This window comes from Procambarus clarkii, chromosome 17 (assembly GCF_040958095.1).
Source record: "Procambarus clarkii isolate CNS0578487 chromosome 17, FALCON_Pclarkii_2.0, whole genome shotgun sequence".
NCBI classification, from domain to species: domain Eukaryota; kingdom Metazoa; phylum Arthropoda; class Malacostraca; order Decapoda; family Cambaridae; genus Procambarus; species Procambarus clarkii.
Window position 1 is genome coordinate 34,113,168 of NC_091166.1, and position 22,230 is coordinate 34,135,397.

Here is a 22,230-nt window from a genome sequence, read left to right on the forward strand (position 1 = left end):
TTCTTCATTAGAATCACACAGTAATTTCTCACTCAACATTATCAATGGACCTTACACTATTAGGGGACTAATTAGAGGACTAATGTTAGTCCTATTAGGGGACTAATGTTTCCTGAACAGTCACTGTCATGTGTATATATTGTACACTGTCATCCCTGTCACGGGCCATATATTTTTATTTTTGTTTATTTATCTATATACAAGAAGGTAAATTTGGCTGTGAAAGTACATACATTGGTGATTAAATTGTAGATTCTTTCAAAGCCACTAACATGCATAGCGTTTCAGGCAGGTCCTTAAGTTAACCAGTAAATGTAATATTAGGTATTTTGTAACAGAATTTGAATTTACATAATAACTTAATCAGTATAAATTGTTATAGTAAATTATAGTGATGAAGTTGGATTTCTATAGTAATATACTGGGTGAGAGAGTAGCACAAGATATATACTGAGTGAGTTAGCTGCACAAGGTGGGATACTAAGGAAATGAAAGTAGGTACCACGTTGTTCTACTTTTGAAAATATAGGTTGGACAGTTTGTTAATAATTCGTTAAGAAATGAGTTCCGTTCCATATATTGGGTCCTTTTATTTACATGGTATGTTTGTTTAGATTTAGTCTGACTGGGAATATCAGTTATGTTTATTTCTGGTGTGATGCTCAAAGAGTCTGTTACATCGATCTAGCAAGAGTTTTAAAACAGGATTAGAATTTAGGAAAAGGTCTTGTAAGTGTAAATAGCACAAAATAATGAGTGGAGTGAGTGAGTGTTTAGCATGTTCAGGGATTTAAAAAGAGGGGCTGTGTTGCCTGACGACAGAATTTGTTAGGTCTGGTAACAGATTTTTGCTGAGTGATGATGGGCTTGAGGTAGTTTGCAGTGAGAATGCCATGCACAGATACCGTATGCTATATAGGGATATGTAAGTGAGTAATATAGCGTAAGAATAGCAGTGCGGGTGGAACATATGAGTTTTGTGAGTATACCAACAATTGGAGACTTTTTTGACTGTGTTGAATATGAGCACTGAAGTTAAGTCCTTTTTTTTATAGGCCAAGAAACTTTCCATCATTTTTACTGCTAATGTTGGCATTGTTTGTCTGAAGGTGTATTTGCTAACAAAATATAGTGTGTCTTTTCCAAGTTTAATGGGAATTTGTTGGTTGACATCCATGAGTTGACTTATTTTAGTTCATTATTTACAATAATGAACACAACAATACTGAGTGCAATAATTTGGTTATTCCTTTACAGTAGGTTATTATTAACAAATTAAATCTGGTGAAATTTCTCTATGGAACCCTGACTTTCGGATGGTATTGTTTGGAAGTTGTTGACATAAACCTTAACAAAGAATTGTTTGAAGTGATTGAAAGTAAAGCTTGCTCCACTTTATTTTCACAACCCAAAATATGTGCAGAAGATAATCAACACTTTGGTCGATGCTTTAATAGTTATAGTTCTCAGAGGATCTGCTTTTAGGAAATCTAGTTATTTGGCACATCATTGTTATAAGTGTTACAGCACCGCAATTGGACTTAACCATGAGACCAACCATGTTTAACAAGATAGGGTTTGGAATTTTTTCCTGTGCTACTACAATGGGTTGTAACAAGGCCTTAGGCCTTATTTGGTTGGACTTGTCTATAGCTTGACATACTTCATACTGACTACAGAGCTTTACCACATCACATTTAATACATGGCAAAATAGAAACTACTGGATTTTCCATAAGTTTTATTATTACCTGGTGTCATCCTATAGGTGCATCGAACCTCGATCTCAGTGCCATCTCGATACTAATTGGGACCAAAAAATTAATTCGCTGTCTTCCAGGTATGAGATGGAAGTCTATCACAAGGTCTCCACTTATGCATCAATATCTAGTTATGATGTTGCAGTATACCCCATTGTGCATTTCTGTAAAAAAAATTGTGATGAATCAGATAGGGTAATGAGATCGCACTTCTCTGTTCCATTCTGAACTTGTAGTTCTGAGTGCGTGCTCACTCACTGTCTGGTTCTCATTTGTCTACTCCAATCTTGTCAAGAAGGCCCGCGAATAGATAAAATTCTGTACGAGATACCTCTGAATCATTTGAAGTCTGAGACGATCACACCTAGGTTACTAGAGTACTTTTCGTTTAATTTTTAATTTATGACCTGGCCACAGTACAGGCAGGATAAAACATAAAATCGTCTGCATGTCTGAACCAGTATCAACAGTTTTTTAAGCATTATTTTGCAGTCATTTTGTTCTTACCCTGTCTCGTATTTCTAAAACAATACTTTTGGAGATACCAGAACTCTTAAAAATGTCAATATTTTACAGACACCCCGTTCACATCTGACAAAAATGGATTTAATTCTTGAACACAATTTAGTTCCATTGGAACACCTTTACCAATAACATTCTTGGTACCTTGTACACAACAATCATTAAATTCTCTACACTGGTAAGCTATTCCGACACAGGTTATGAATAATAATATAAGTATAGATTACACTGAAACAATTAAATAAATATGAGCAAATAAAATACTATAATATTTAGGTAATACAAGTATTTAAAGGAGAAAGTACGTGAAATGTTGGCATCATTAGCTGGTAAGCAAGAAATATCTCTTCTGTACCTTATTGTACAGAATACTGTCAACTGTATCAACTCCAGAATCTGGTAACTAAAGTTACCACATTCTGGAGTTGAAAACACATCCATACTAATGGACATTTTAGCTGTGTTAACGAGGCATGTCATGCTGTACAAGAAATATGAGGGTAAAGTATCGCTGCTCTCTCTCTCTTGGGGTTTACTCTAGAATAATGACGAAGATGTTTGGACTGAAATCTAATTTTAGTGGTTCATATTCTAAAGGGCAATTTATACACTGTTTCAAAGTTCTCTTGAAAATTGATAAAACATTAAAAGTACGGTATAAGTTGTCTTGACCATACATGCTGATAGCAGACAACTCTAGCAAGGCAAAATAATTTTCACAATACCATTATTATTATGAATCCTAGTTTATAACATTAGTCACATCCAGCATCTACTGTAGTAGTTGCCAGAGAAGTTCAGATACATTTGCTCATTCCTGAGTGGTTACTGCTCTTACAGGGCCTCTTGACGGGTGACAAGCCAACCTGGGGAAGCGTCAGCCTAAAGTCCCTGAACGTATGGGTCCGCTCCCTGGACTGCGATAAAGGTACTGTATATATTGCTAGACTGTGTAAATTATCCAATTGGAGTTAGGATGAGAGCTACGCTCGTGGTGTTCCGTCTTTCCTAAATAATTTTTGTCGTATGACACTCTGAAACTGTTGATGGTTTTGGCGTCCAACACCTCCCACTGAAATTCTTCCAACCCTCTACAGCTCTGTTTGCAGAAGGAAACTTTCATATATTGTAATGACTGGTATATAAAGTTTAGCGTTTGTTGTTAATAATGTAAATGTTTCTCTTAGTTAAAATGCCAGTTTGTTTTATTTGTGATCATTTTTATATTTCATTTGTGTTTGAGAGTATGTAGTATTAGTAAAGAGTAGAATTCCAAACCTATACACTGGATATTCCCAGGCACACGCACCAGACAATTAGGCCACGACATGGTAAAAAGGACTGCAACTTGGGGTTCGACTGAACCCTCGAGGATTGCAGAGGTTTTCACTGAAGTCGAACAAGGGTTTCACACAATCCTCCTTACAGCTCCTTCGGATTTTCTGAATGATACATCACGTTAGTGTGATTTCTCTGTGCACTGAAAAAGGAGCGTCAGAGGTAGAACATTCCTTGACAAAGTCAGACTGCATGAGGAAGGAAAGGGAACTATCAGAGGAAAGCGCCAAGCCATTACGACTATGTAGCACTTGGAAGGTGGTCAGGATAAGGATTTGGGATGGGACGGGGGGAAGGAATGGTGCCCAACCACTTGTGGATGGACGGGGATCGAACTCCGACCTACATCTAATCCCCCCCCCCACACAATCAGGTTTCACACAATCAGGGGGATTGTATGAAACCTTGGCTCGGCTTCAGTGGAAGCCTCAGGAATTCTCAAGGGTTTAGTAGAACTCCAGCTTGCAATCCTTTTGACCATGTCGTGGCCTAGTTGTCTAGAGTGTGTGTGCCTGGGAATACTCAGTACAGAGGTTCGAATCCTCGTCACGGCTCCTACAGATTTTCTCATTGATACATCACGTTAGTGTGATTTCTCTGTGTATTATTATTATTGTTATTATTATTATTATTATTATTATTATTATTATTATTATTATTATTATTATTATTATTATTATTATTATTTTAGTACTAGCAATCCATCCTGGCAGTCTAGGTTCGAGCCCTTGAGGGGTAATTAAGTGAACTATTGTACAAATGGTATTTACAGCATTATACAGTATTTGCAGCACAGCAATGATCAGATATGGCCAGAGTAAGTCTATGGCATGGTATTTCACCAGTCCCACAAATGATCAAAGTTAATTAGCATAGCTCTTCTCCACCTGGGAACATAATTCACAACGCATACTTGTGTCTGTTACTGTGATATCCTCCTACCTGCTACTCAGGGCTGGCGTGTCCTCCTCTCAACACGGCCATCAACCTGGCGAACGAGTCATACGTTCCTGTGAGTCGAGCTCCAGGCATCAGCTTCCAGTACATCTGCCCTGGGGACCTCATGATGACCGGAACATTAGGCAGCAGCAGCAAATCACCACAAGGACAGGTGAAATGTCTACCCAACACCGCCTATAATCAAACACCAACTTGGGATGTTGTGTTCCCATGTGTCCGTAAGTTGTCTAAAGTGACTTTCCAACGGAAAGGGTGACTAATTTAACGTGTTGAGAATTACTTTCATGAAATATTAATGCATGCACCAGGCTTAGAGATCACTACACAGGAAAATAAAATAAATGTGAGCTCAAGTGTTGTTTTATAACTATGATAAAGAATATTAGAATGTTAAGACAGCAGTGATATTTTGTAATGTATTTAATTCATTGAGTGGTTTCTCTTGGCTCCATCAGTGGTGTGTCCGACTGACTATGTCATGTCTGTGAATGGCTCCACCTGCTACAACTTCTCCAGTGACGAAAAGAGTCACACTGATGCTTTAACATCGTGAGTGCTCATTATATTCTCTTGGTTTTCATTTTTACATAACTTTTTTTTAATTCATTCTAATAGACAAATTCTTACTTTTAAAATGACCATTTCTAGTTTCATTATATATTAAAAACAGAAGTGTGGACAGTAACAAAATTGTCAGCACAGTTGTCTCACAAATGAATGGTCCCAGGTTCAATTCCCAGGTAGGTCAAGTTCGTTTATGGGAGTTTCCTTACATAAATAAGTAAATAAATAAATGTTTATTCAGGTAAGGTACATACATACAAGAGGTTGTACAAAAATTGATAGATTTATAGATAGAGCTAGTAAATACAATGCCTAAAGCCATTATTACGCAAAGCGTTTCGGGCAAGAAAACATTAATATCTAGAACTTAATACTAATTGAGCATAAAGAATAAAAGATGTTGAGAACAAATACAAATAAAGATAAAAAAAAGGGGGAAACATGACTGAAAAAGCAGCACAAATACAATAGGTTGACAAACAGTGTTGATTAAAAAAAAAAAAAAAAAAAAGAAAATAACAGACATGGGTTGACAATAGAGGAGTGAGGTAGATTACAGGGAATTTATTAGGTAGTGTTTAGTTTTTATCATAAACTGGTTGAGAGAGGTACAGTCTTTAACATGGTTGGGAAGGTCATTCCACATTCTGGGCCCCTTGATTTGCAGAGCATTTCTAGTTTGATTAAGACGTACTCTAGGAATATCAAAACTGTATTTATTTCTGGTGTGGTGCTCATGGGTTCTGTTACAACCTACTATGAAGCTTTTAAGATCAGGATTGGCATTATAGTTTAGCGTTTTATATATGTATAATACACATGAGAGAATGTGCAGTGACTTAATATCTAACATATTAAGAGATTTGAGTAGGGGTACCGAGTGATGTCTGGGGCCAGAGTTGGATATTGTTCTAATAGCGGCTTTGTGTTGGGTAATTAGAGGACGTAAGTGATTTTGGGTAGTAGAACCCCAAGCACAAATACCATAGTTGAGATAAGGATAGATAAGGGAGTAATAGAGAGTCACCAGGGCAGGGCGTGGTACATAATATCTGATCTTAGAAAGAATGCCCACAGTTTTTGAAACTTTTTTAGATATATTTAGAATGTGTCCCTGGAAATTCAGCTTGTGGTCAATGAGAATGCCAAGGAATTTGCCATCTAATTTGTTACAAATTTGGGTATTGTTTATTTTGAGATTTATAAGACTAGAGGATTTATTGCCAAACAGAATATAGAAGGTTTTGTCAATGTTAAGGGTGAGTTTGTTGGCAGTTAGCCAAAGATGGACTTTATTTAGCTCAGTATTTACTGTGGCATTTAGAGCAAGAGGGTCAGGACTGGAGTAAATGAAGGTTGTGTCGTCAGCAAATAGAATTGGTTTGAGGTGTTGGGAGGCATTTGGAAGGTCATTAATGTAGATGAGAAAGAGGAGAGGGCCAAGTATGCTGCCCTGAGGAACACCAATGTTGATGGGTAGGGTGGGAGAAATTGTATTATTCACAGAAACATATTGGAGCCTGTCAGTAAGGTAGGACTCGAGGTATTGTAGGGAGTGTCCTCTGACTCCATAATGATGTAATTTAAGAAGAAGGTTATGGTGGTTGACAGTATCAAAAGCTTTACGCAGGTCCACAAATAACCCAACAGGGAACTCCTTTTTATCAAGAGCTGTATGAATCGAGTTAAGCATACTAATAAGTGCATCGTTAGTGCTTTTTTTGGGTCTGAAGCCATATTGGCAAGGGCTAAGTATATTGAGTTTGGCTAGATATGAGTAAAGCTGCTTGTATATAAGTTTTTCAAAAATTTTTGACAAGTTTGGCAGGATTGATATAGGTCTGTAGTTGTTAACATCTGTGGGGTCACCACATTTGTGGACAGGCGTTACTCTCGCTTTTTTTAGAATATCTGGAAAGGTTTGGAGTTCAAGTGACTTGTTGAAGAGCAAAGCAATAGCAGGGGCTAAAGATCTGGAGGCTTTTTTGTAAATTAAAGTTGGTATCTCCTCAAGGGCACCAGACTTGGTTTTAAGGGAAAGGATTATCTCATTGACGTCAGTGGAGTTAATAGGCTTTAGGTACAGAGACTGTGGATAGTTACCTGTAAGATAGTCCTTAATGTCAGTACTGGAAGATGGAATATCATTTGCAAGGGATGAACCAATGGAAGAGAAGAACCTATTAAACTCAATAGCAGAATCAGAGGCTGAAAGCTGACCATCGTTATTAGACAGGAGAGTCGGTTTGTTATTTAAAGATTTCTTTGATCCCAATATTTGTGAAATTGTGCTCCAAGTTTGTTTAATGTTGCTCTTTATTTGAGTAAATTTATCTTCGTAGTAATTAGTTTTGGCTCGTCTAATTATCTTAGATAGCAATAATGAGTAATTCTTTGAGAATTCTTTGGAGACAATTCCTAACCTATACTTCTTCTCAAGGTCGTGTTTTTTGTTAATGGATTTCAGTATTCCCTTTGTAAGCCAAGGATTGTTAAGCCTTTTGCTTGTGACTTGTTTTGTAAGCCTAGGACAGTGGGTGTTATAAAGGCTAAGAGTTGTTTGTAGAAAAGATTGCGAGAAAGAGAAAAAAAGAGAAAAGTTTGATTAAGTCGTACTCTTGGAATATCAAAACTATTTTCTGCGGTTGGAAGAAAACGCGCACAGAGTGGGAGACTTATTTTATTTTTATAATAATAATAATAATAATAAATTATTAAATACAAATAATTAATTAATAATAATAATCATAATAATAAATGATTAATTATAATTGATAATCCTTAAATGAAGAAGCATAATAGCTAATTATAACGAATAAAGATAATAAATTGGATAATTAATTATGGTGACTAATAATGATTAGTGAATAACCATAAATTATTATACAGAAATAATATTAATGGATAGCCGTTATAATGATAATGTATTAAATCAATAACAGTTAATAGTGACATCTCTAATTAGTAATTGAAAGTTGCAGTATTTGAATTTACATTAATTCCAAATCTTGGTATTCTTGGCTTATCACTTTGGGGGTTCCGTCAGAGCACCCCCAATCCCGTGAGGGCCAGCGGCGCGGAACCCCCACCCCCGAAGGGCAAGCGGAAGCTGGCTGCTAAGTAGTAACATGACTTCTCGCTGCCATGGCCGTAAGCGTGCCCGTATGCCCGGAGAGGCCATTAAAAAACAATCAGGTTTCCCTGACTGAAAAAGGTACTATTCCGGGTCTACTAGGCAGATGCTGCTAATTGACGCAAATTGACTAATTGGCAGTTAGCCAAAGATGGACTTTATTTAGCTCAGTATTCACTGTGGCATTTAGAGCAAGGGGATCAGGATTGGAGTAAATGAAGGTTGTGTCGTCAGCAAGAAGAATTGGTTTGAGGTGTTGGGAGGCATTTGGAAGGTCATTAATGTAGAGGAGAAAGAGGAGAGGGCCAAGTATGCTGCCCTGAGGAACACCGATGTTGATGGGTAGGGTGGGAGAAATTGTATTATTCACAGAAACATACTGGAGCCTGTCAGTAAGGTAAGATTTGAGGTATTGCACATCTGATGCCGCTTTTGATGTGGTTACTGTGAGGTAGTTAGTCAACTGTTGTGGGTTGCATCCTAGGAAAGGTCAGTAGTAGTTGGACAAAGGAGGCCTCAATAAGGTTTCCTGTCCCCGACAAAGGGAAACCAATATATTCTTTTATCTACTATGCTCACTTTTAATGTGTTATCACATCCTTTTTGCCAGGTGTAAGAATGAATGATACGTGTCACAATCCCCGCTAAAGTTGACATACACTGTCTAAAGATACGGCATGCATAGCATCACCTGTCATTTCTTATCATTCCCAGCTTCCATACTCACGCCTGTCATATGGTGTCATTCTGACTTGCATAGTAACACCTATCTTTCGTTATCATTATATGGGTACTCTCAAGTATATGCCCTAACCAACTCGGCCACGACATTCTCCATTCCCCCTCAAAAAAATGTGCAGTAGTGGTTTAGCCTAACTAAATGTTTCAGAACATAGGCTACACACGTAACCTATCAGAGCCAACACTCATTATGCTCACACAGCATTAACATTGCTAGGATTTTACTTTCCCTAAACCACTGTAATTCTTATGCTATCATCAGTTAAGTAAATAATGTGCCTTCAGTAAGAGAACAGGTTCCATAAGTGGCACATCACCATGGGAAAAGATTTGTCAATCGTGAATTCTTGCTCTTGATATATTTGTCTGTCATGACTTTTTACACCCACCATATTCATGTCATGTGTTTTTACACCCATCATATTCTTCTGTCATGTGTTTTTACTCCTGACATATTAGTCAGTCATGTGTTCTCTCTGTTGCAGGTGTGCATTAAAGAACTCCACACTTGCTTTCCTCAACAATCCCCAGGACATGAAAAGGCTTCCAGACAACAATACATTCTACCTAACTGCCTACACCCTAACGTGAGTCAATGGTTACTGTGGTGAGTCAGTAATTACCTAAGTGTAATTACCTAAGTGTAGTTACAGGATGAGAGCTACGCTCGTGGTGTCCCGTCTTCCCAGCACTCTTTGTCATATAATGCTTTGAAACTACTGACGGTCTTGGCCTCCACCACCTTCTCACTTAACTTGTTCCAACCGTCTACCACTCTATTTGCGAAGGTGAATTTTCTTATATTTCTTCGGCATCTGTGTTTAGCTAGTTTAAATCTATGACCTCTTGTTCTTGAAATTCCAGGTCTCAGGAAGTCTTCCCTGTCGATTTTATCAATTCCTGTAACTATTTTGTATGTAGTGATCATATCACCTCTTTTTCTTCTGTCTTCTAGTTTTGGCATATTTAATGCTTCTAACCTCTCCTCGTAGCTCTTGCCCTTCAGTTCTGGGAGCCACTTAGTAGCATGTCTTTGCACCTTTTCCAGTTTGTTGATGTGCTTCTTAAGATATGGGCACCACACAACAGCTGCATATTCTAGCTTTGGCCTAACAAAAGTCATGAACAATTTCTTTAGTGTATCGCCATCCATGTATTTAAATGCAATTCTGAAGTTAGAAAGCATAGCATAGGCTCCTTGCACAATATTCTTTATGTGGTCCTCAGGTGATAGTTTTCTATCTAGAACCACTCCTAGATCTCTTTCTTTATCAGAATTCTTTAAAGATTTCTCACATAATATATAGGTTGTGTGGGGTCTATGTTCTCCTATTCCACATTCCATAACATGACATTTATTAACATTAAATTCCATTAGCCAAGTGGTGCTCCATATACTTATTTTGTCCAGGTCTTCTTGAAGGGCCTGACAGTCATCTAAATTTCTTATCCTTCCTATTATCTTAGCATCATCAGCAAACATGTTCATATAATTCTGTATACCAACTGGTAGATCATTTATGTACACAATAAACATCACTGGTGCAAGAACTGAACCCTGTGGTACTCCACTTGTGACATTTCTCCATTCTGATACATTGCCTCTGATTACTGCCCTCATTTTTCTATCAGTCAGAAAATTTTTCATCCATGATAGAAGCTTACCTGTCACCCCTCCAATATTTTCCAGTTTCCAGAACAACCTCTTATGTGGAACTCTGTCGAAAGCCTTTTTTAGGTCCAGATAGATGCAGTCAACCCAACCATCTCTTTCCTGTAATATCTCTGTGGCTCGATCATAGAAACTGAGTAAATTCGATACACAGGATCTTCCAGATCGAAAACCATACTGTCTGTCTGATATTATATCATTTCTCTCTAGGTGTTCTACCCATTTAGTTTTGATTAGTTTTTCCAATACTTTCACTATTACACTTGTCAATGATACAGGTCTATAATTGAGGGGGTCTTCCCTGCTGCCACTTTTGTAGATTGGAACTATGTTAGCCTGTTTCCACCCGTCTGCTACGATTCCTGTACACAGGGATGCCTGAAAGATCAGGTGAAGTGGAATGCTGAGCTCAGATGCACATTCTCTCAGAACCCATGGTGAAACGCCATCTGGGCCAGCTGCTTTGTTCTTACCGAGCTCCTTGAGCATTTTTTCCACTTCGTCTCTAGACACCTCTATGTGTTCTATGTTGTTCTCTGGAATTCTTATTGTATCTGGTTCCCTAAAGATTTCATTTTGTACAAACACACTTTGGAACTTTTCGTTTAGTGTTTCACACATTTCCTTTTCATCTTCCGTGAATCTATTTCCCATTTTCAACCTCTGAATATTATCCTTTACCTGCAATTTGTTGTTTATGAATTTATAGAATAGACCTGGTTCTGTTTTACATTTGTCCGCAATCCCTTTTTCAAAATTTCTTTCTGCCTCTCTCCTCACTGCCGTGTAGTTGTTTCTCGCATCTTTGTATCGCTGGTATGTTTGGGGGTTCGGCCTCTTCCTGTATTGATTCCATTTTTGTGTCTTTCGGTCTCTAGCCCTCTCGCAATTTCTATTGAACCAATCCTGTTTCCTAGTTCTGCATCTCTGTTTTGGTATAAATTTTTTTGTGCCTTTATCATATATTTCACAAAACTTGCCATACATCTCATTCACTTCCTTGCCTAGCATCAAGTCTGTCCAATTATACTCACTAAAAAAATTTCTAAGGTCACCATAATGTCCTCTCCTGAAGTCTGGTTTTTCAACTGCTTCAACCTCCTTATTTTCTTCCAGCTTATAACGCATTGCATACTTTATTCCCAAAAAGACATGGTCACTTTTACCCAAGGGAGGAAGGTACTGAATGTCAAATATCTCTTCCTCCTTCCTGGTAAATATCAAATCTAGCATGGAGGGAACGTCCCCTTCCCTCATCCTCGTAGCTTGTTTAACATGTTGATACAAGAATGTTTCCAGGATGAGGTCTACAAATTTACAGGTCCAAAAATCTTCTGTTTTAGCTTCATATGCTTCCCAGTCTATGGATTTCAAGTTGAAGTCACCGACTATCAACAGTCGTGATCTATCGTTATCCGCTCTCGCTATAATCTCTCTCATTATTGTTATAAGACCTTCACGTTTACTATCTAGCTCCTCCTTTGACCATGTGCTGCTTGGCGGTGGACTATATGCATTTATCATCATTAGTTTATCATCCTCATAGCAGATCTCTAGTCCTATTATGTCAACTTCTTGTGGATTGGCAGTCATTATTTCCTTCACCTTTAGGTGTTCTTTTACCAGCACAGCAACGCCACCGCCTTTCCTAATTTTTCTGTCCCGTCTCCAAATTGAGTAGCCCCTTGGGAATATGACCTCATTTAAAATTACATCTTCAAGTTTTGTCTCCGTGAGTGCAACAATGTCTGGTGTCTGCAGCTGTATTACATCACTTAACTCCAGTATCTTCGATCTCACTCCATCTATGTTGGTGTATGCAATCTTCAGGAACTTGTTCCCCCTCTCCTTATTCTTCACTCCCCCTCTCTCTATTGATTTTGTTGGTTTGCCTTTATGTACCACTTTACTGGTTTGCCTACCCCTATCACTTTGTAGAAAAAAGAATTTATTTCTTCTTCATTCCTGCTCTCATTTAAATGTTTTGCCTCGGCGAGGTTCAGTTTCAGCTTCTCTCTATCTTCTTTTGAAAGATCTCGTCTTAACGACCACCCTTTCCCATCCTCATCCCTTTGCAATTTTCTAGCATTCCTTAGTACTTCTTCCATCTGTTTGGCACCGTTTAGGGTGATCCTCAAAGGTCGATCTTTCCCTTTTACGTACCTGCCTATTCTCCTGTAGTCGCACACATTCTCTCTGTTTGTAAGACCTTCCACGAGGCCAACAATTTTATCTACTACTTTAGCTTCTTCTACAGCTCTTTCTGACCTAGATGTTATCGCCTTTTCTTTGCAGCCAAAAATGATCAGGGACTTACTCCGATCAACTGTGTTTTGCACCAACTTCGGGTTAGATGCCAATTCTTTCCTCACTTCTAGCCTAATGTTTGTTTTATCTTGGTTGCTGCAGTGTTTGACTTCCTTTACTGCTTCTTCTATTTTCTCCTTCTCCTTGGCCACTTGTGCATAAGTGAGTTGCATATCTTTCTTGCACTGTTCTATTCCCTGTGTAACTTCCTCCATCTGTGCTGACAAAAGCTGTTTCTCCTGTTGAATTTCCTTGCCTAACCTATTGTAGTCATTTATGTTTAAATTTACTTTAACTTCTTCCAAAGCTATTTTTAAGAGTTTATTTTCTTCTTCCATGGCTTTGCAATTTGTTTCCAATTGATTCTTATCCTTGCGCAAGTCTTTCACTAAACCCTCAAGACATAAAACTTTGCTATTCAAATGGTCATTACTTTCTTTCAATTTACTAATTGTGGTTACCACAATTGCATATCTGACTTGCATATCCGACTCCACCACAGTGGTTACTGTGGTTACTGCAATTGCATATCCGACTCACCACAGTGGTTACTGTGGTGAGTCGGTGGTTACTGTGGTGAGTCGGTGGTTACTGTGGTGAGTCGGTGGTTACTGTGGTGAGTCAGTGGTTACTGTGGTGAGTCAGTGGTTACTGTGGTGAGTCAGTGGTTACTGTGGTGAGTCAATGGTTACTGTGGTGAGTCAATGGTTACTGTGGTGAGTCGGTGGTTACTGTGGTGAGTCAGTGGTTACTGTGGTGAGTCAGTGGTTACTGTGGTGAGTCAGTGGTTACTGTGGTGAGTCAATGGTTACTGTGGTGAGTCAGTGGTTACTGTGGTGAGTCAGTGGTTACTGTGATGAGTCAGTGGTTACTGTGGTGAGTCAGAGGTGAAAGGTTGGCGTCACAGTGGTGTCAATGAATTCAAATTGGTGAGTTATTGACGTGAGTGTAGGCTACTGTGTGAGTCTTGGCTTGTGAGGGGGAGGGTTGGCTACTGTGAGTTATCTACTGTGATGGTTGGTTACTAAGGGAGGGTTGGTTACTAAGGGAGGGATGGTTACTAAGGGAGGGATGGTTACTAAGGGAGGGATGGTTACTAAGGGAGGGATGGTTACTATGGGAAGGATGGTTACTATGGGAAGGATGGTTACTAAGGGAGGGATGGTTACTATGGGAAGGATGGTTACTATGGGAAGGATGGTTACTATGGGAAGGATGGTTACTATGGGAAGGATGGTTACTATGGGAAGGATGGTTACTATGGGAAGGATGGTTACTATGGGAAGGATGGTTACTATGGGAAGGATGGTTACTATGGGAAGGATGGTTACTATGGGAGGGTTGGTTACTATGGGATGGATGGTTACTATGGGAGGGTTGGTTACTATAGGAGGGATGGTTACTATGGGAGGGTTGGTTACTATGGGGACGGTTGGTTACTATGGGAGGGATGGTTACTATGGGAGGGTTGGGTACTATGGGAGGGTTGGTTACTATGGGAGGGTATAGTTACTATAGGAGGGTTGGTTACTATGGGAGGGTTGGTTACTATAGAAGGGTTGGTTACTATGGGAGGGTTGGTTACTATGGGAGGGTTTAATTGTTACTATGGGAGGGTTAGTTAATATGGGACGGTTGGTTACTATGGGAGGGTTGGTTACTATGGGACGGTTGGTTACTATGGGAGGGTTGGTTACTATGGTTGGTTAGTATGGGCCACTGTAGCCCATCTCAAGGCTTCCCAGGAAGTATGGGAAGGAAAAACTCTCGAGATGCTGACAGGAGCCAGAAGTGGTCTGCCCCTGTACCCATCTCTGTGTAACAATAATCAGCACCGTAAACAATATCATATAGTCATAAATGGTCTTAGCTTTCATGCAAATATATTTAATTAACATTATTTTTCAGTCATTAAAAATAATTACATGCATTTGAAAAAATATTAAAGGAATGCAAGCTTGTTAAAACACAATATTTTTAGTCTCTTAATATAAGCCAATTAATTTAAATAACCAATGTATAAACTAATTTAGAAATGAATGCGGTACAAAAAATGATGTATGTTGTAGTTTAATATAACATGTGGTTTGTTACAGGCGGGATACACAGATTTTCCCCTACTTGAGAACATGGGAAGATCATGGCTTCTACTGCACCCAGAAGTACCACTGGTGTCCGGTGAGTCTTTCCTTCTCAACACACTTGTCTTCTCCCAAGACACTGGCCTTAGGAGTCTTACCTCTATCCCTTGTCTTGTCACATGACATTAACCCAGGATCCTTACCCTTAACCCTTACTCGTCTCCCAAGACACTGCCCCAGGGCCCTCTCCTCTAACCCTTATCTTATCTACCCACCATAGACTGGAGGTCAAGAAAATTGTTTCATCCTGCATCGTGCTGGCTACTTCAATGTTTCCTACTGTCAAATAAACAACCGCTACATCTGTCAGAGACCAGGTGAGTTGTGCTGCTTTCATTGTGTTAATGCCTTATAAATTATGTGTTTCATCAATTGTAAACAAATAATCAACATGCTGATTTGCCTTTAAAATTTATGAAATAATTAGTAATGCTAATAATTAGTTTTGTTGGGGACAAGAAGCCTGTGAATATTCAGTATATATATATATATATATATATATATATATATATATATATATATATATATATATATATATACGCACGCACGCACGCACGCACGCACGTACGTACGTGTCAGTAGTTTCAAAGCGTTATATGACAAAGGGTGCTGGGAAGACGGGACACCACGAGCGTAGCTCTCATCCTGTAACTACACTTAGGTAATTACTTAGGTAATTACACACAGACAGACAGAGTACAGTACAGTACAGTACTTCAGGCTTACACTTAGGTGGCCTCCAAGGTCGAACTACAGACCCTACCTGGATGCAACAAATATAACAGTTGCCTTACTCACGGGTACCTATTACTGCTAGGTGGATAGAGGCATTAGAGGAAAGGAAACGTGACAAACCATTTGCGTCCCGCCCGGGAATCAAATCTGCGATTCCCAATTAATCATAAATTGCCTCGACACTTTGTAAACTCTGATATATTGCTTTATCTTTAGGCATATATGGTATGATAATGGGCTGTCATGGTGCTATAACTGTAAATATAATGTATTGTTTACATATTGTATTTGATTAGGTTATTGATACATAACTTTTCAGCTAAGGTTTTAGGTAGACATACCAGCCTGTCTACCTCTTGAGAGACATGCATTCAGTTTTTGGTCAGACCATTTGCCTGTTTGAGACAAGTGTTCAATTACATGCAGGACCATCCTTCTGTTTGTGAGGAATGCATTCAGTTGTATGCCAGTGCATCCTTCTGTTTGCGAGATTAGCATTCAATTGTATGCCAGCCCGTACTCTTGTTTGCAAGACAAACATTTAGTCATACTTATGCCTGTTGTTCTATGTGGGGAAGTCATTCAGTTATACGCCAGCCAGTAATGATTTTAGACCAGTGTCTTGTAGAAATTATATTAAATTTAATATAACTTCCATATTCTGGTGGTGTTCTTCAACTATATCTTGCTCATGTTAGGCCCTATTTAGATTATGCAGTTCAGTTTTGGTCGCCATACAATAGAATGGATATAAATTCACTAGAACATGTCCAGTGTAGGATGACAAAGTTAATCCCCCAAATTAGAAACCTGTCTTATGAAGAAAGATTGATAAAGCTTAAAATACATTCTCCAGAAAGGCGAAGAATTAGGGGTGACATGATAGAGGTGTACAAGTAGATGAATGGACATAACAAAGAGTGGGAATTAATTATCTCCTTACTTATGTGTCTAACATTACATTACATGTTTAACTCGTAGGTCTGCCACTTCGAGAGTCCCGCCTAACTACATATACAGTATATTTTATTTGGGCCACAACTGTGTTTTCTGACTGCAAATGTAAGAGCAGTGTTTGCTAAACATTTGTGATATTACTGATAATACAGTACTTCAAAATATAAATACAAATTGTACTATATCTAATGACGATGTTAACGTGCTTTGGTGTGTTTGTGACTTTCTTATATGTAATTATATATACTGTAATTATATGTTATCTCGATTGTAACTGTATATCCATTGATGAGCAAAGACGATTTGATTTGTTGTCAGTGTAGAGGGAGCCGGCGGCCGAGCGGACAGCACGCTGGACATGTGATCCTGTGTTCCCAGGTTCGATCCCGGGCGCCGGCGAGAAACGATGGGCGGAGTTTCTTTCACCCTATGCCCCTGTTACCTAGCAGTAAAATAGGTACCTGGGTGTTAGTCAGCTGTCACGGGCTGCTTTCTGGGGGTGGAGGCCTGGTTGAGGACCGGGCCGCGGGGACACTAAAGCCCCGAAATCAACTCAAGATAACCTCAAGAGAGGAGTGTTATTTATTAGGCTTTGACTAGGCATTATGAGGCAACTGGTATTCTTGTTTCCTGATATTCTGCTAAATTTAATAAATAACTGATATATTTTGCTAATTAATCATGTTTTGCCTAAGATAATAGTGAATTAGTTAAATATATCTCTTTGTCATGCAAAAGTATTATTTTATTATCATCAGTGTTACTTTATTATTTAATATTACAAATGTTAAATAATCTTACCGTTTATCTTCTACAATGCCTGCGTGTGTATATGTGTGTGTGTTTATCAGCGATGTGTCCCCCTGGCTACACGCTCTACAAGTCTCGCTGCTACAAACTACTGACGCCCAGTGCCACCAACACCACCTTCCTCAATGCCCTCGACCATTGCAACTACGACGGCTCCGCCCTCGCTTATCCTCAGAACCTTGACGCACTTAACTTCCTCAAAATATTTGCTAAGGTGATTGAAGTTATTTTGGTTTCTAGCTTACATAACAGTGCATCATTGCCTGAATGTTATACATATAAATTAAATAAGCCATTAATCACTAGGAATGTGGGGAAAAAAATAAATTAATATTATGTATAAGTATGTGATTTTATATATATATATATATATATATATATATATATATATATATATATATATATATATATATATATATATATATATATATATATATATATATATGTCGTACCTAATAGCCAGAACGCACTTGTCAGCCTACTATGCAAGGCCCGATTTGCCTAATAAGCCAAGTTTTCCTGAATTAATATATTTTCTCTAATTTTTTTCTTATGAAATGATACAGCTACCCATTTCCTTATGTATGAGGTCAATTTTATTTTATTGGAGTTAAAATTAACGTAGATATATGACCGAACCTAACCAACCCTACCTAACCTAACCTAACCTATCTCTATAGGTTAGGTTGGGTTAGGTAGCCGAAAAAGTTAGGTTAGGTTAGGTAGTCGAAAAATAATTAATTCATGAAAACTTGGCTTATTAGGCAAATCGGGCCTTGCATAGTAGGCTGAGAAGTGAGTTCTGGCTACTAGGTACGACATATATATATACAGTATATATATATATATATATATATATATATATATATATATATATATATATATATATATATATATATGTCGTACCTAGTAGCCAGAACTCACTTCTCAGCCTACTATGCAAGGCCCGATTTGCCTAATAAGCCAAGTTTTCATGAATTAATGTTTTTTCGTCTACCTAACCTACCTAACCTAACCTAACCTAGCTTTTTTTGGCTACCTAACCTAACCTTACCTATATGTATAGGTTAGGTTAGGTTAGGTAGGGTTGGTTAGGTTCGGTCATATATCTACGTTAATTTTAACTCCAATAAAAAAAAATTGACCTCATACATAGTGAAAAGGGTAGCTTTATCATTTCATAAGAAAAAAATTCTAGTAAATATATTAATTCAGGAAAACTTGGCTTATTAGGCAAATCGGGCCTTGAATAGTAGGCTGAGAAGTGAGTTCTGGCTACTAGGTACGACATATATATATATATATATATATATATATATATATATATATATATATATATATATATATATATATATATATATATATATATATATATATATATATATATATATATATATATATATATATATATGTCGTACCTAATAGCCAGAACGCACTTCTCAGCCTACTATTCAAGGCCCGATTTGCCTAATAAGCCAAGTTTTCATGAATTAATGTTTTTTCGTCTACCTAACCTACCTAAACTAACCTAACCTAGCTTTTTTTGGCTACCTAACCTAACCTTACCTATAAATATAGGTTAGGTTAGGTTAGGTAGGGTTGGTTAGGTTCGGTCATATATCTACGTTAATTTTAACTCCAATAAAAAAAAATTGACCTCATACATAGAGAAAAGGGTTGCTTTATCATTTCATAAGAAAAAAATTATAGTAAATATATTAATTCAGGAAAACTTGGCTTATTAGGCAAATCGGGCCTTGAATAGTAGGCTGAAAAGTGAGTTCTGGCTACTAGGTACGACATATATATATATATATATATATATATATATATATATATATATATATATATATATATATATATATATATATATATATATATATATATATATATATATATATAAAATACATATACACTGTATATAATTAATTATGCTCCTATTTAAGTGTTTTAATAATCAATATTTCCACAATGTCTACAGCAAGAGGTGAATTGGAGCTCTCAGGCATCGGTGAACATCGCTGTAGGCTACACAAACCTGTAAGACTTGAACTTCTGAGTATTTTCTCAGTATTCATTATAATAACTAAATGTCTTAAAACTATGTACAGTACCTGTATATCAAAATATTTTCAACCCTTTCATATTGTTGCTACATATAAATTTACAAATTATTCACCAAGGTCATGAATAGGAAGAAAATCATAACCTATATATTATGAATTGGTTCCCATTATCTCCCTTTCCCAGAAGGTTTAAATATTTTATTCTCTACAACACTCATTTATTAGCATAAATTATCTTGCATAAAGTTCAATCATTCCTCTCAAATTACAAAAGCCTCGCCCACCCACTGCTGCTCACCTCATATGGGAAGACCTCTTATTTCATTGCAAACAATGGCTTTTTAATAAGCTATAATGGTCACTTGCTTATTTAAATTATTCATAAAGATGTTCTGCTTTTCCTGCTAGTACAGTACTTGATAAAAGTAGGGCAGAATCAGAAACATATCTTTTCCGTCTTTTGTTTATTTCCAACCAAAACCCAGGCTTTTAGGTATAAACTCCAGACATCAACATAAGGTAATTAAAAACAAAAGATAATCAAGAAGATGTTACCTAATCTATTCTTACTGCTTTCATGTGTATATTGATGTGCCTGTTAAACAGTAATTCAGATTTACCACTGGTAGTATGAATAGTTTTCCTTTGTTTATATGAAAGTCTATTGTTAATAGAACCTCTGTAAACCACTGTAACCCATCTTTTAAAGATCTTAATGCTCTCTCAGCTATTTCAAAAAGGATTATATGGATCAGATGTTACATATTTTTTAATCATAACTGAATATGCATAAATTTTGCATATTTTGCAAAAGTAGAGCAGAATTATTCTCATTTAGACAAAGAAGCTTTAACATATGTTGTAAAATAGAACAGGTATTTTCTTTTGGTTAGGAAATTTCTTGCTAGAATTGAGCATAAGCCATTAGTAGGATTGTCTAGTAGAGGTAAATAAATTCTTGTTATTGCCAGTACTGTATTGTACTAGAATTCAGTGTTTCGTTATTGTTATTGTCACAGTTTGATTATGATTTAGAGTTTAAATTGGGCAAGGAAAATATAATTGCAGTTACTGTAAACATGAAGAGTTGAATTCTAATATTCTGTTATGGTTGGAAAGATAATTTATTATTGTCCGAGTATGCCTTAATTAAGGAAAACCTGAGTATTCACCAGGATATAATATTATATAGAAACTGAGTTGTGGTTCCTGTGGAAGTAAGATGTATTTTTTTTAACAGCTGCGTGTAGGCCATGATGGTATAAATGATAATGAAAGCAGATGCTAGAATTTTGGTTTGATGGGCCAGAATTAATAAGGAAAGAATTTTCTAATTCCTGCCCTCTCAAGAGGGACAGGAATCACCTTGTCGTGGTGAGGGGCTCACGTAACATTCCCTGATGTCAGTGGGAATTCCCTCATCCTATCCAGGTGTTGTCCATGCGACCCCTCAAGAACTTTGCCTTGTCGTGATGAGGGGGCTCACCTATGTTTTCCTTGGGCCGGTGAGGGTGAGGCAAAGATGAAATCCAGACCTGGCTTCATCTTTGGTTCACCCACTTCACCTTCTCTGTTACCTTCTTGCTTCCTTGGCACGGTTGAGCCCCAAGTCCCAAGTGGTGACCACTTCACCTGGAGTGGCTCCATCTTTAGTTGTGACAACTGTGCCTTTTAATGGGAACTAATGGAGCTGTCACTGCACCCAAACATGCATGATTCCTTCAATGATTGCTACACTCCATGATTTGTTTGGCCCCTGCTACTTGGCCTTAATACTAGTATTTCATGTTTGCCATGATGAACATACATGCACTAATAATTTACTCATAAATAAGCACTTTGTTGACTGAATACCTATGTTACTTTTTAACCCTACCTGGACTGGCACTCATTGCAGCCTCTTCTAAGAAGGCAGCTGACTGCCTAGCTGCTGTGTTCTACATTGGTGAGACCTAGGTTCAATTCTTAAAAATGCCCAATTAAATGTTAGTATTGGCATAGTCCTTCTCCCGCACCATGTTGTGACTGAAGACAGGGAACTTAGGGACTGCCATGAGGATATTTAATTCCTCACGGCCCAAGGTTATTCTATCCTCCAAATTGACACATTCACTCTAGCCCCTTGTGGTCATCGTCAACACTTTAGAGTAGTTATGATCACGTTTTAGTGGTAGGACATTTCCGTTTTCTGTAAATTTTGCCAGTGCCAGATGCGCCTTTCAGGAATACCTCCCCTCTCCAAGCCTCTGCAATAGGTGCTAGAAATGTGGACATGGTTCCTCAACGTATAGTAGTGAGATGTCCAATATGCCCCTTGTGTGGTGACCCAATCCTTTCTAAGACAGATTGTTCTGTTCCCCAAGCACTGTTACTGCATCATCTGCAGAGGGCTTGAGGAAAATGAGCATCTTTTGTGAGTGAGTGAGCATCCTTTGAACATCCATCAAGCTCCTGTGATATAAAGGTTTCACCTTTTAAGAGTAATCAAATCCTTATAGTCCTACACAAATGTTTCCTTGGACACT

At 37.8% G+C, this 22,230-nt stretch overlaps 1 protein-coding gene across 3 annotated transcripts in view; it reads left to right on the plus strand.

Annotated features, from left to right (window-relative positions):
* The window catches only part of LOC123772525 (uncharacterized), a 91,282-nt gene that overhangs the window by 33,512 nt on the left and 35,540 nt on the right, over positions 1-22,230 (plus strand). For all 3 annotated transcript variants that reach the window (XM_069325802.1, XM_069325801.1, XM_069325800.1), the window contains exons 9-16: positions 3,122-3,209; positions 4,573-4,797; positions 5,035-5,128; positions 9,503-9,604; positions 15,093-15,174; positions 15,358-15,454; positions 17,681-17,853; positions 19,621-19,679. In XM_069325802.1, the coding sequence (XP_069181903.1) occupies positions 3,122-3,209; positions 4,573-4,797; positions 5,035-5,128; positions 9,503-9,604; positions 15,093-15,174; positions 15,358-15,454; positions 17,681-17,853; positions 19,621-19,679 (920 nt within the window). The remainder of the gene's footprint in view (positions 1-3,121; positions 3,210-4,572; positions 4,798-5,034; positions 5,129-9,502; positions 9,605-15,092; positions 15,175-15,357; positions 15,455-17,680; positions 17,854-19,620; positions 19,680-22,230) is intronic.